Source organism: Zophobas morio, unplaced genomic scaffold (genome assembly GCF_036711695.1).
Source record: "Zophobas morio isolate AGI-343-1 ecotype UQ-CSIRO unplaced genomic scaffold, CSIRO_AGI_Zmor_V1 ptg000021l, whole genome shotgun sequence".
NCBI lineage: Eukaryota > Metazoa > Arthropoda > Insecta > Coleoptera > Tenebrionidae > Zophobas > Zophobas morio.
In genome coordinates, this window is record NW_026972126.1 from 25,513,036 (window position 1) to 25,527,124 (window position 14,089).

Here is a 14,089-nt window from a genome sequence, read left to right on the forward strand (position 1 = left end):
TATTTTTTGGAAAAATTTATCGGAAATTAGCTCTCAGGTTTGTACATTATTCCATATCACAGCAGCGACAACACAAAAAAATTATTTTCAAAAATTTTTCCAAAGTCGAACTCGATCCTATAATTTTTTTCTGAAATTGTTCAACTGTGAATTCTCTAATACGAAAAAATTAGGTTTCGACTGTGATTATGAAATTTATGAAACTGAGATGGGTTTTATCATAAATCTTTAAATTAGGTATACATACAAAGAAAAATGAAAAAATCATAAAATTTTGAAAATTCTACAAGTGGTTTTTCCTTTTCTGAATGACCTTCACGGTGTTTTTTTTTTGGACAAATTTATCGGAAATTGCGTCTCAGGCTTGTACATTGTTCCATATCACAGCAGCGACAACACAATAAATAATTTTCAAAAATTTTCCAAAGCCGAATTCGAGCCTATAATTTTTTTCTGAAATTGTTTAACTGTGAACTCTCTAATACGAAAAAATTAGGTTCCGACTGTGATGATGAAATTTATGAAACTGAGATGGGTTTTACCATAAATCTTTAAATTAGATGTACAAAGAAAAATGAAAAAAATCATAAAATTTTGAAAATCCCACAAATTGTTTTTTCTTTTTTGAATGACCTTCACAGTGTTTCTTTTTTTGGACAAATTTATCGGAAATTGGATCTCAGGCTTGTACATTATTCCATATCACAGCAGCGACAACACAAAAAATAATTTTCAAAAATTTTTCCAAAGTCGAATTCGATCCTATAATTTTTTTCTGAAATTGTGAATTATCTATTAAGAAAACAACTTAAGTTTTGAGTGTGATGATGGAATTTATGAAACTGAGATGGGTTTTATCATAAATCTTTAAATTAGGTATACAAATATAAATGAAAAAATCATAAAATTTTGAAAATCTCACAAGTTGTTTTTTCTTTTTTGAATGACCTTCACAGTGTTTTTTTTTTTGGACAAATTTATCGGAAATTGGATCTCAGGCTTGTACATTATTCCATATCACAGCAGCGACAACACAAAAAATAATTTTCAAAAATTTTTCCAAAGCCGAATTCGATTCTATAATTTTTTTCTGAAATTGTTTAACTGTGAATTCTCTAATACGAAAAAATTAGGTTTCGACTGTGATAATGAAATTTATGAAACTGAGATGGGTTTTATCATAAATCTTTAAATTAGGTATACAAAGAAAAATGAAAAAATCATAAAATTTTGAAAATCCTACAAGTTGTTTTTTCTATTTTGAATGACCTTCACAGTGGGTTTTTTTTTTTTTGGACAAATTTATCGGAATTTGGATCTGAGGCTTGTACATTATTCCGTATCACAGCAGCGACAACACAAAAAATAATTTTCAAAAATTTTTCCAAGGCCGAATTCGACCCTATAATTTTTTTCTGAAATGGTTTAATCGTGAATTCTCTAATACAAAAAAATTAGGTTTCGACTATGATGATGAAATTTATGAAACTGAGATGGGTTTTACCATAAATCTTTAAATTACACAAAGAAAATAAAAAAAATGATAATATTTTCAAAATGTCACCAATTATTTTTTCCTTTTTAAATGACCTTCACTGTGTTTTTTTGGGCACATTTATCAAAAAATGCGTCTCAGGCTTGTAAATGATTCCATATCACAGAACCGACAAAAACAATATTTTCAAAAATATTTCCAAAGCCGAATCAGATCCTATAATTTTTTTCTGAAATTATTTAACTGTGAATTCTCTAATACGAAACAATTAGGTTCCGACTGTGATGATGAAATTTATGAAACTGAGATGGGTTTTACCATAAATCTTTAAATTAGATGTACAAAGAAAAATTAACAAATCATAGAATTTTGAAAATCCCACAAGTTGTTTTTTCATTTTTAAATGACTTTCACAGTGTTTTTTTTTTGGGGTAAATCTATCGTAAATTGGATCTCAGGCTTGTTCATTATTCCATATCACAGCAGCGGCAACACAAAAAATAATTTTCAAAAATTTTCCAAAGCCGAATTCGATCCTTTATTTTTTTCTGAAATTGTTTAATAGTGAATTCTCTAATACGAAAAAATTAGGTTTCGACTGTGATGATGAAATTTATGAAACTGAGATTTGTTTCACCATAAATCTTTAAATTATACAAAGAAAAATGAAAAAATGATAATATTTTCAAAATGTCACCAGTTGTTTTTTCCTTTTTAAATGACCTTCACTGTGTTTTTTTGGTCAAACTTATCGGAAAATGGGTCTCAGGCTTGTAAATGATTCCACATCACAGAACCGAAAAAAAATATTTTCAAAAATTTTTCCAACGCCGAATCAGATCCTATAATTTTTTTCTGAAATTGTTTAACTGTGAATTCTCTAATACGAAAAAATTAGGTTTCGATTGTGATGAAGAAATTTATGAAACTGAGATGGGTTTTACCATAGATCTTTAAATTAGATATACAAAGAAAAATGAAAAAATCATAAAATTTTGAAAATCCTACAAGTTGTTTTATCTTTTTTAAATGACCTTCACTGTGTTTTTTTTTTTGGACAAATTTATCGGAAAATACGTCTCAGGCTTGTAAATGATTCCATATCACACAACCGACAAAAAAATATTTTCAAAAATTTTTCCAAAGCCGAATCAGATCCTATAATTTTTTCTGAAATTATTTAACTGTGAATTCTCTAATACGAAAAAATTAGGTTCCGACTGTGATGATGAAATTTACGAAACTGACATGGGTTTTATCATAAATCCTTAAATTAGATGTACAAAGAAAAACAAAAAAATCATAAAATTTTGAAAATCCCACAAGTTGTTTTTTCTTTTTAGAATGACCTTCACAGTGTTTTTTTTTTGGACAAATTTATCGGAAATTGGGTCTCACAAAAAATAATTTTCAAAAATTTTCCAAAGGCTAATTCGATCCTATAATTTTTTTTCTGAAACTGTAAATTATCTAATAAGAAACAACTTAAGTTTCGAGTGTGATGATGGAATTTGTGAAACTAAAATGGGCTTCGCCATAAATCTTTAAATTAAAACAACAAAAAATAAAAAAATTATAATACATATTTTGTAATTAGCACCAACTGTTTTATATTTAAACGATCTTCAAATGTTTTTTGGGAAAACTTATCAGAAAATGCGTCAGAGGCTTGTACATGTTTCCATATCACAACAGCGACAACACAAGAAATAATTTTCAAAAATTTTTGGGAAAACTTATCAGAAAATGCGTCAGAGGCTTGTACATGTTTCCATATCACAACAGCGACAACACAAGAAATAATTTTCAAAAATTTTTCCAAAGCTAGAGAGGATCCTATTTTTTTTCTAAAACTCTCTAACCGTGAATTATCTAATAAGAAAACAATTAAATTGAAATTTACGAAACTAAAAAAATCGACTTTCCTATAATTTTCCCTTTGAAATGATCTTCAGGTTGTTTTCCAGACAAACTCATCGGGAAATGCGTCCTGGGCTCTTACATGTTCGCCCGAGGCAAGGCCCTCATCCAGTGGAACACCGCCATCGCCAACCCCATGGAGCAGAACCAGCAGTGGCACATCCTGTGCGAATAGGCCGCCCCCAATTACTCAGTGTCCCGTAAACCGTAGAAACATCTCCATAAAATTAAGGAATATTCCGGAATGAATCTCATTCATGATAGAAAGCACACGCGAGTTGTTTATTAACGAGCTAAATTTATCCACCATCCGAAGGAATTTTTGACGACGAGTTAATGCGAAACACTTCTCATATTTTGCACGGGGGCGGCGGAGGGGACGCAGTGACGGCGGCGCGGGGGGCACGTTCCAAAATAGAGTCAACATAGTGGCGCCCCCGGAACGCCGCCACTGCCCAGCAGACTCGAACTCATTATTGTACCTTGCTAGGTAGCCATAGACTAGTCATAAATGATAAATGTAACATTATAAAGACTCAATAAACAATTAAAACAGCATTTGAGTTGGAATCGATTCAAGTGGGTCACGACTTTCGTGAAAATTGTGGATGCATCGACCGTGCGAAAAAAGCTTTTACGTCACTCGGATCTTCACATTCTCGTTAGTTTTGCCAAGGTCGCTTTAAAATAGCCGGTTTTGCTTTTTCTTTTACTTTGTTTTTTTGACTGCGTCTTTTCGCACCCACTTGCTCGGATGTCAGGTGGGTTTGGGCAAATATTTGGATAAAGATGTTGTTATCCAATCGCTTGTGCAGCGTCGGAAGTGTGCGAAAAAATTATTTTCGATTACGTTTGTTACATTCATCTGCGAAATTGTTATTCTAAGCACGAGAGATCGATAAATTGCTCAACGACTCTCAAACGAGACGGGATGAGAAATTCGCGGATAGTCACTGAAGGCTTTATTGCGTTTAGTCGTCCTACGTCTTGCTTTATTCTTTCGTTTCGTGTATTTGGGTTCGTGGTGTTTATTTTCTGTTCGACTTGAAAGTTCGAGATGTTTGTAATAATTGAGTTGGGTTTTAATTGAGAGTGCCGCATTTTATTTGCATGCCGATAATTACGACTAGCGAACCGATTACTTTGAAATTTCGGCTGCTTTAGATTGTGCATCCGCCGGAGTGGATAACATAACACGGCTATTTTTAACTTTATTCATTTCGACAGTCTTAAAAAAGTACAGAGCTATTTAGCGAACTGGTTTGGAGGTGTAATATGTACCTACTAAAAAATTATAAAATAAATGCTACTGACGCAGAGTACAAAAAAATGTATGAACCGATTTATTTTGTCGATTATCTCAGAAACGACTCATCTAATTTTCTCGAAACTTTGAAAGCGGTGGGTGGACTTCGTAAAAATAGGTAAATCTACGAGACTATCAATTTTCCTAAGCAGATGTTTATAAATTATGGATGAGATCCAGTTATCACCACGAAAATTATTAGAAGTTGGTCGGAAAATCAGTAGTAAATAATTTTATGGACTAAAATATGATTATTTTTCTTCAGATTTTTCTGGTAAAAAAATGGCAGAATGTGGGTCGCTTGCTATACTTATCGTGTCCCGTTTTCTAGAATAAAATAATATCATTAATTTCGCTAGCTAAAAAAATCCAGGTTCAACAGTCTTCAATGTTTAGAAGTACTGAAAAAATCGCCCGAAAACTGGTTTTTCTGACTTCACTGTTTTTTGAAGTGGTACATTGCATTTTATTTTATCAAAGAGTATCAAGGGTACAAGAGCGTTTCATTATTAGTAGCAGTTTATTTTTAGAAGTTGTGGACTCTCGGGAAAATTGGTGGTTCATTTTTAGCAGTAGCATACTAAACTTTGCTTCACAGGACTTCGTTCGCTTAAGAAACCTCGGGTAAACTAGTGGTTCATTTTTAGAAGTAGCGCACTAGAGTTCCTTTAGCTCACTGAATAGATGTTTGGAAAATTGATGGTTCATTTTTAGCAGTATCGTACTAAATTTTACTTGTGGGAAAAATCTGGTGGTTCTATTTTTGCAGTAGCATACTAGAGTTTGCTTCACTAGCACACAAATTTCGGGAAAAAATGTGGTTCATTTTTACAAGTAGTAAACTAGAAGTCGCTTCGTTAGCTAAAAAAATCTCGGGTAAACTACTGGTTTATTTTTAGCAGTGGAAAACTAGAATTTACTTTACTGCCACAAAAAATTTCGGCAAAAATTATGGTTCATTTTTAGAAGTAGAAAACTAGCTAATGAAATTTCTGTGAAACTCGTGCTTCATTTTTAGAAGTAGTACACTGGGCTTTGCTTCGTTAGCTTAAAAAATCTCGCGTAAAGTACTGGTTCATTTTTAGAAGTAATAAACCAGAGTTCACCTAACTTACCGTCATGATCTCGAAAAAACTGGTGGCTCATTTTTGGAACTAATGCACTAGAATTCAGTTCGATTGCTGAAGAAATTTTTGGAAAACTGATGGTTCATTTTTAGCAGTAGAACAGTACATTTTTCTTTCCTAGCACAAACATTTCAGGAAAAATTATTGATCATTTTTACTACTAATAAACTAGAGTTCATTTTGTTGGCTAAAGAAATCTCTGGAAAACTGATGGTTCATTTTTAGAAGTAGTATACTAAAGTTGGCTTAATTGGAGAAGAAATTCCGGGTGCAAATTTTGGTTTCATTTTAGACAGTATCAAAACAGTTTTCACCTAACTTACTGAAATAATCGCGGTGGTACATTTTAGAAGTAGTATGTTAGAGTTCGCTTATCTTGCTGAAGAAATTTTCCGTATACCGGTCCTTCATTTTTAGCAGTATCGAACTAAAGTTCGCTTTACTTGTGGAATGAATTTCGAGTAAACTCGTGGTTCATTTTAAGAAGTAGTACATTTGAGTTCGCTACGCTCCCTGAAGAAATTTCGGGGAAGTTAGTGGTTCATTTTCAGCAGTAGCACACTAGATTTTGCTTTGCTTGCGGAAAAAACCTCGAGAATACTGATGGTTCATTTTTAGAAGCAACACACTAGAGTTTGTTTTACTTTCGGAAAAAATCTGAAGTACAAGTTGTGGTTTCATTTCTTATGCAGCATTATACATCTCGTTTCGCTCGCTGAAGAAATCTCGGGTAAACTCGTGGTTCATTTTAAGAAGTAGTACATTTGAGTTGGCTACACTCACTACAGAAATTTAGGGGAAGTTGGTGGTTCATTTCTAGCAGTAGCACACTAGATTTTGCTTCATTAGCGGGAACCTCGAGAATACTGGTGGTTCATTTTTAGAAGCAGCACACTAGAGTTTGTTTTACTTTCGGGAAAAATCTGGAGTAGTACAAGTTGCGGTTTCATTTCTTATGCAGCATTATACATCTCGCTTCGCTCGCTGAAGAAATCTCGGGTAAATTAGTGGTTCATATTTAGAAGTAGCACACTAAAGTTGGCTGAATTGGAGAAGAAATCCTGGATACAAATTGTCAAACTAGAGTTCACTTACTCACGGAAATGATTTCTGGAAGCTGGTGGTTCATTTTTAGAAGTAATACACTATAATTCGTTTGACTTCCTGAAGAAATCTTTGGAAAACTAGTGGTTCATTTTTAGATATGGCAAACTAGAATTCGCTTTACTTGTGGAAAAAATTTCAATTAAACTGCTGGTTCATTTTAAGAAGAAGCGCTCGCTTCGCTCGCTGAAGAAATCAAGAGAAAAATGATGGTTCATGTTTAGAAGTATGTTGTTTACTCGAATTCGCTTCACTCCCTCGAGAATTTTCGAGGAACTGGCGGTTCATTTTTTGTAGTACACTAGGGTTCGCTTGGCTTGCTGAAGAAATTTTGGGAAAACTGATGGTTCATTTTTAGCAGTGGCAAACTAAAGCTCACTTTACTTGTAGAAAGAATTTTGAGTAAACTTGTGGTTCATTTTAAGAAGTAGCACACTAGTTTCTGCTCTACTTGCGGGACAAATCTCGAGAAAACTGGTGGTTCATTTTAGAAGCAGTATACTAAAGTTGGCTTCGTTCTTTGAGAAAATCTAGAGAAAAATGATGGTTCATTTTTAGAAGTGGTTTATTCGAATTCGCTTCCTTCGACAATTTTCGAGGAAACTGGTGGTTCACCTTTACAATTAGTAGCCAAAGTTCACTTTATATGCGTAAAGAATCTTGAGTAAACTAGTGGTTCATTTTTAGAAGTAGTATACAAGAGTTCGCTTTGTTTTGCTGAAGAAAATTTGGGAAAACTGGTGGTTCATTTTTAGCAGTAGTAAACTTGTTGTTCATTTTAAGATGTAGCAAACTAGTTTCTGCTGTACTTGCCGGACAAATTTCAAGAAAACTGGTGGTTTATTTTCAGAAGCAGTAGGTTCATTTTTAGTAGTTTACTCGAATTCGCTTGACTTCCTCGAGAATTTTCGAGGTGGTTAATTTTTACAAGTAGTAGCTAGAGTTCACTCTACCTGTGGAAAAAATCTTGAGTAAACTGGGGGTTCATTTTTGGAAATAGCAGATTAGTTTCTGCTCTACTTGCGGGACAAATCTCGAGAAAACTGGTGGTTCATTTTTAGAAGTAGTACAGTAAAGTTCGCTTCGTTCTCTGAAGAAATATGTAGAGAAACGATGGTTCATTTTTAGGACAAGTTTACTCTAATTTCTTCCACTCCCTCGAGAATTTTAGAAGAAACTGGTGGTTAATTTTTACAAGTAGTAGCTAGAATTTTTTACTTGCGGAATGAATCTTGAGTAAACTAGTGGTTCATTTTTAGAAGTAATAAACTGGAATTCATTTAGGTTGCTGAAGAAATTTTGGGAAAACTAGTGGTTCATTTTTAGCAGTAAGAAACCAAAATTCACGTTACTTGTGCAAAGAATTTCGCGTAAACTTGTGTTCATTTTAAGAAGTATTACACTACTTTCTGCTCTACTTGCGGGAAAAATCTCGAGAAAACTGGTAGTTCAGTTTTAGAAGTAGTTTACTCTAATTTCTTCCACTCCCTCGAAAATTTTCAAGGAAACTGGTGGTTCATTTTTACTAGTAGTAGCTAGAGTTCATTTTACTTGCGAAAGAAATCTTGAGTAAACTAGTGGTTCATTTTTACAAGTAGTAGCTAGAGTTCATTTTACTTGCGGAAAGAATCTTGGGTAATCTAGTGGTTCATTTTTAGAACTAGTAAACTAGAGTTTGCCTGACTTGCTGAAGACATTTTAGGAAGACTGGTGGTTCATTTTTAGCAGCAGCAAACCAAAGTTCACTTTCGTTGTTGGAAAAAATCTTGCGTAAACTTGTGGTTCATTTTTAGAAGTAGTATACTAGTTTCTGCTGTACTTGCGGGAGAATTCTTTAGAAAATTGGTGGTTCATTTTTAGAAGCAATACACCAAAGTTCGCTTCGTTGTCTGAAGAAATCTATAGCAAAATGATGATTCAGTTTTAGAAGTAATTTACTATAATTTCTTCCACTCCCTCGAAAATTTTCAAGGAAACTGGTGGTTCATTTTTACTAGTAGTAGCTAGAGTTCATTTTACTTGCGAAAGGAATCTTGAGTAAACTAGTGGTTCATTTTAGAAGTAATACACTAGAGTTCGTTTGACTTGCTGAAGAAATTTTAGAAAAAACTGGTGGTTCATTTTTAGGACTAATAAACAAAAGTTCACTTTACTTTTGGAAAGAATTTCAGGTAAACTTATGGTTCATTTTAAGAAATAGCACACTAGTTTCTGCTCTACTTTCAGGAGAAATGTCGAGAAAACTGATGATTCATTTTTAGAAGCAGTACGCTAAAGTTCGCTTGGTTCTGAATAAATCTATAGAAAAATAATGGTTCATTTTTAGAACTAGTTTAATTTCTTCCACTCTCTCAAGAGTTGTCGATGAAACTGGTGGTTCATTTTTACAAATAGTAGCTACAGGTCATTTTACTTGCAGAAGGAATCTTGAGTAAACTAGTGGTTTATTTTTAGAAGTAGTATACTAGAGTTCGCGTGGTTTGCTGAAAAAATTTTGGTAAACTGGTGGTTCATTTTTAGCTGTAACAAACCAAAGTTCACTTTACTTGTGGAAAGAATTTCAGGTAAACTTGTGGTTCATTTTAGGAAGTAGCACACTAATTTCTGCTCTACTTGCGGGAGAAATCTCGAGAAAACTGGTGATTCATTTTTAGAAGCAGTAGACCAAAGTTCGCTTCGTTCTGAAGAAATCTATAGAGAAATGGTGGTTCATTTTTAAAAGTAATTTAATTTCTTCCACTCTCTCGAAACTTGTAGAGGAAACTGGTGGTTCACTTTTACAAATAGTAGCTGGAATTCGTTTTACTTGCGGGAAGAATCTTGAATAAACTAGTGGTTCATTTTTAGAAGTAGTATATTAAAGTTCGCTTGGTTTTCTGAAGAAATTTTGGAAAAGTGGTGGTTCGTTTTTAGCTGTAGCAAAACCAAACTTCACTTTACTTGTGGAAGGAATTTCAGGTAAATTTGTGGTTCATTTTAAGAAGTAGCACACTAATTTCTGCTCTACTTGCGGGAGAAATCTCGAGAAAACTGGTGATTCATTTTTAGAAGCAATACACTAAAGTTAGCTTGGTTCTGAAGAAATCTATAGAAAAATAATGGTTCATTTTTCGAAGTAGTTTTATTTATTTCGCTCTCTCGAGACTTGTAGAGGAAACTGGTGGTTCATTTTACAAGTAGTAGATAGAATACATTTTACTCGCGGCAAGAATCTTGAATAAACTAGTGGTTCATTTTTAGAAGTCGCATACTTGAGTTCGCTTGGCTTGCTGAAGAAATTTTGGGAAAACTGGTGGTTCGTTTTAGCAGTAACAAACCAGAGTTCACTTTACTTGTGGAATGAATTTCGCGTAAACTTGTGGTTCATTTTAAGAAGTAGCACACTAGTTTCTGCTCTACTTGCGGGAGAAATGTTGAGAAAACCGGTGGTTCATTTTTAGAAGCAGCACACTAGGGTTCGTTTTACTTTTGGAAAGAATCTCGAGTACAAGTTGTGGTTTCATTTTTAAGGGTAAGTTTACTCTTTTTACCATCAGTTGATGGTCATTTTTAGAAGTAGTACACTAAAGTTAGCTGAATTGGAGAAGAAATCCCAGATGCAAATTGTCAAACTAGAGTTCACTTAACGTACGGAAATAATCTCGGGAAAATTAGTGGTTCATTTTTAGAAATAGTAAACAAAGAGTTCGCTTTGGGAAAACCGGTACTTCATTTTTAGAAGTATAAAACTAGAATTCGTTTCGTTCGCTAAAAAAATCTCGGGAACACTGATGGTTCATTTTTATCGTACTACTTTGCTTTACTTGTGGGAAACATTTCGAAAAAACTAGTGGTTCATTTTTAGAACCACTGAAAACATCTCGGGTAAAATACCGGTTCATTTTTATAAGTGGTACATTAAAGTTAGCCTAATTGGCGAAGATATCCCGAATATAAATTGTGAAAATATCTCGAAAAAACTCGTGGTTCATTTTTAGTACAACAGAGTTTGCTGAAGAAATTTTTAGTAAATTAATGGCTCATTTTCCATCTAGAACACTAAAATTTGCTTTCATGGCACAAAAAATTTCGGGAAAACGATGGTTCATTTTTAGCAGTAGTACAGTAGATTTTGCTGTACTTGCGGGAAAAATCTAGAGAAGACTGGTGGTTCTGTATTAAGAACACCACGCTAGAATTCGCTTCGTGCACTGAAGAAATCTCGGGGAAATGGATGGTTCATTTTTTAAAATAGTACACTTAAATTGGCTGCACTGGGCAAAAATTCTGAGTGTAGTTATGGATTCATTTTTGAAAATAGTACAAAAATTTGGGGAAAATTGGTGGTTCATTTTTAGCAGTAGCACACTGAAATTTCTATTAGTTGGAGGAAAAATCGCAAGAAAATTGGTGGTTCATTTTTAGAACCAGCACACTAGACTTTGTTTTGGTAGTTCTGGAAAAAATTTCGACTAAATTGTTGGTACATTTTTAACAGTAGCACACTATATTCTGCTTTACTTGCGGAAAAAACCTCAAGAAACTGAAGGTTCATTCTTAAAAGCAACACACTAGACTTCGCTTTGTTCGTTGAAAAAATCTCAAGAAAACTGATGGTTCATTTTTAGTGGAACACTTAAGTGGGCTTAAATGGGGAATAATTAGGGTACAAGTTGTGATTTCGCTCTGGAAATGTCAGGAAAACTAATGGTTCATTTTTAGCAGTAACACTAGACGCTTAACTTGCGGAAAACTTTTTGGGAAAACTGGTGGTACATTTTTGGAAGCATTATACTAGAGTTCGCTTCACTCGCTGAAGTAACTTCTGAAAAAATTATGGTTCATTTTTGAGAAGCATCACACTAAAGGTGCATAATTGGGGTAGAAATCCCAGGTACAAATTATTATTTCTTCTTTAAAAATAGCGTTAAGGAAATCTCGGGAAACGTGGTGAAAAAATTGCTGAAAAAACTATATAGCTCGCTTCGCTCGATGAAAAATCTAAAATACGCAAATTATGCTCGATGCATTATTCTTTATAGAAAGACAGCGACACGAATTCATATTTCTTCAACAAATCTCCTCCTCTCCGTACTAAAACACGTAATTTAAAGCGCCATCTACCCGCCACGTTTGAAGTAACCGCCGCCTTAAATTAATTGCGATAAACGGCGATAAACACAACACATAACATTCGCTGTAAAACACGCGTATGATCTCGCCCGAATTTATTGTCGTACAAAACTACAAACATAAAATGATCTTGGATGTTGATGGAAAAATAATGCCTCCTGCCAACAACACTAACAACTTTATAATCGCGAAAACGCTTTCATTCCGCGCCTTTTTGTTGCTTTTACTTAATTTTTGACCATTCGTAAAGATTTTATGGCCGTTCGACTCCAAATTATAGGAGTTATTTTCGATAGTTTGTTTTGCGAGCAAGCGGCGAGCTTGCGAAACGAGGCCAAAGACATGCTAAAAACGAGATAAGTCAAAATCGAGTTTTCCTGAAGCGGCGCACCATTTTGTAGATTCTCATTCCGTCTTCGTGAATTTTGAAGCAATAAATTATATAATATACGAGTACACAAACGTCGTAAATTCGCTGTCGGAGTCAATATCTGCGAACGACCAATCACGCGCTGTTGGAACAACTGTTGTGACTAAGTGGCTGGATTGGAACCCCAAAAGCGGTAAATCTCGGCTCGGTCCGCCCCTGCACGCCTGCGACACTATTCCCGCATAAATCCCGAATCGAAGGCTTGTAAATAGTGCACCCTTCTATTTTAAGCCGCGTACTTCGGTTATCTCGGCGTAAAAGTGTCCAAACCGTGATTCATCGACAATCGGAAAAATGCGCTCTAAAAAATTATCCTCGTTTCAGTTCTATTTTAATAATAGCGCGTGCAAACGACAACACTTCGCGAATAATGATGGAGGAGACTAATGATCCACTTCTTGACAGGTCTCGTTTTTGCACCTAACAATAACAATTTCTAGCCCGTTCAGACGTGAAATATTTTACACGTTTATAAAATTTTGCGTCGGGCTGCAGCGGAGTAGGGGAAATATATAATCGGAGGTTTACATAAATTTTGACAGTGTCTGTTGGGGTTTCATTTTTTGAGCTAACAGCATTCCAGAGGCATCTCGAGATGGTAAGTCGAACAACCGGCCGTTGCGTCACTCCAAACCAACCCTTTTTGATTGACGACACGTAAAAATGGTTTGGAGCGGCTCCAGGGCCCGCCTTAGCTCCTTATTAGTTCCGCGGCCTCGTCAACGAGCTTCGCGTTCCAGGACGGCGACGACCAGAAGATGGCCATCATGCGCAAGGCCTTCCAGATGTTCGACACCTCGAAGTCCGGGTTTATTGAGACGTCCAAGATCAAGACCATCCTCAACACCATGGGGCAGCTCTTCGACGACGTCGAGCTGAACAAGCTGATCACGCAGAACGACCCGGAGAAGAGCGGCACCGTCAACTTCGACGGGTTCTACAACATCGCGTCGCACTTCCTGGAGGAGGACGACGACGAGTCCACGCAGCAGGAGCTGAAGGAGGCCTTCAGGTTGTACGACAGGGAGGGTAACGGGTACATCACCACGGCCACGCTCAAGGAGATTCTGGCGGCGCTGGATGATAATCTTACCAGCAGGGATCTCGATGGGATTATCGCGGAGATTGATACGGATGGCTCTGGGACGGTTGATTTTGATGGTAAGTGGTGGCGGTGCAGTGGCTGGTGATTGTGTTGGTTTTTTTACAGAGTTTATGGAAATGATGACTGGTGACTAAAAGACATACTTCTACATCCACATCCAAAGACACGAGAGACTAGTGATACTGACAATGACGAAATAAACATGTTTTAGTATAATTGTTTTTTATTTGAGGACGCAAATACAAGTTTTTGGGAAAGGGTTGTTTTTTTAGACAACTTTCAGGTTTGTGGTCAGTTCTACGAATTTTGTAAAAAAAATTTCAGTTTTAATTCTGAATACAGTTGCTGTACTTCATGTCATTTTTGACATTTTTTGAACACACAAGCACAGTTTTTTAAATTTTGTGAAAGCAATTACCATTCTGGTAAACTGTTCTCATTTTAAAGTCAATTTTAACAAACTTCGAACTGTTATTTACGCTTCTTAATT

At 35.1% G+C, this 14,089-nt stretch overlaps 2 protein-coding genes across 3 annotated transcripts in view; both read left to right on the forward strand.

Moving 5' to 3' along the window:
• LOC135132064 (synaptotagmin-15-like) overlaps positions 1-3,971 on the forward strand; it is a 205,920-nt gene extending 201,949 nt beyond the window's left edge. For both annotated transcript variants that reach the window (XM_064059990.1, XM_064059991.1), the window contains exon 10: positions 3,463-3,971. In XM_064059990.1, coding sequence (XP_063916060.1) covers positions 3,463-3,590 — 128 coding nt within the window. In that variant the 3' untranslated portion in view covers positions 3,591-3,971. The remainder of the gene's footprint in view (positions 1-3,462) is intronic.
• Positions 3,972-12,981: 9,010 nt separating this feature from the next.
• On the forward strand, positions 12,982-13,856 carry LOC135132146 (troponin C). The gene is made up of 3 exons (XM_064060121.1): positions 12,982-13,092; positions 13,235-13,655; positions 13,705-13,856. Exons 1-3 carry the CDS (start codon positions 13,090-13,092, stop codon positions 13,731-13,733), a joined length of 453 nt encoding a protein of 150 aa, XP_063916191.1. The 5' UTR covers positions 12,982-13,089; the 3' UTR covers positions 13,734-13,856.
• The last annotated feature ends 233 nt before the right edge of the window (positions 13,857-14,089 follow it).

Bases quoted from the DNA above. Each gene is read 5' to 3' on its own strand.
- LOC135132146 (XM_064060121.1), top strand. The intron at 13,656-13,704 runs GTAAGTGGTGGC...GTTTTTTTACAG, and splicing joins TGGGACGGTTGATTTTGATG to AGTTTATGGAAATGATGACT.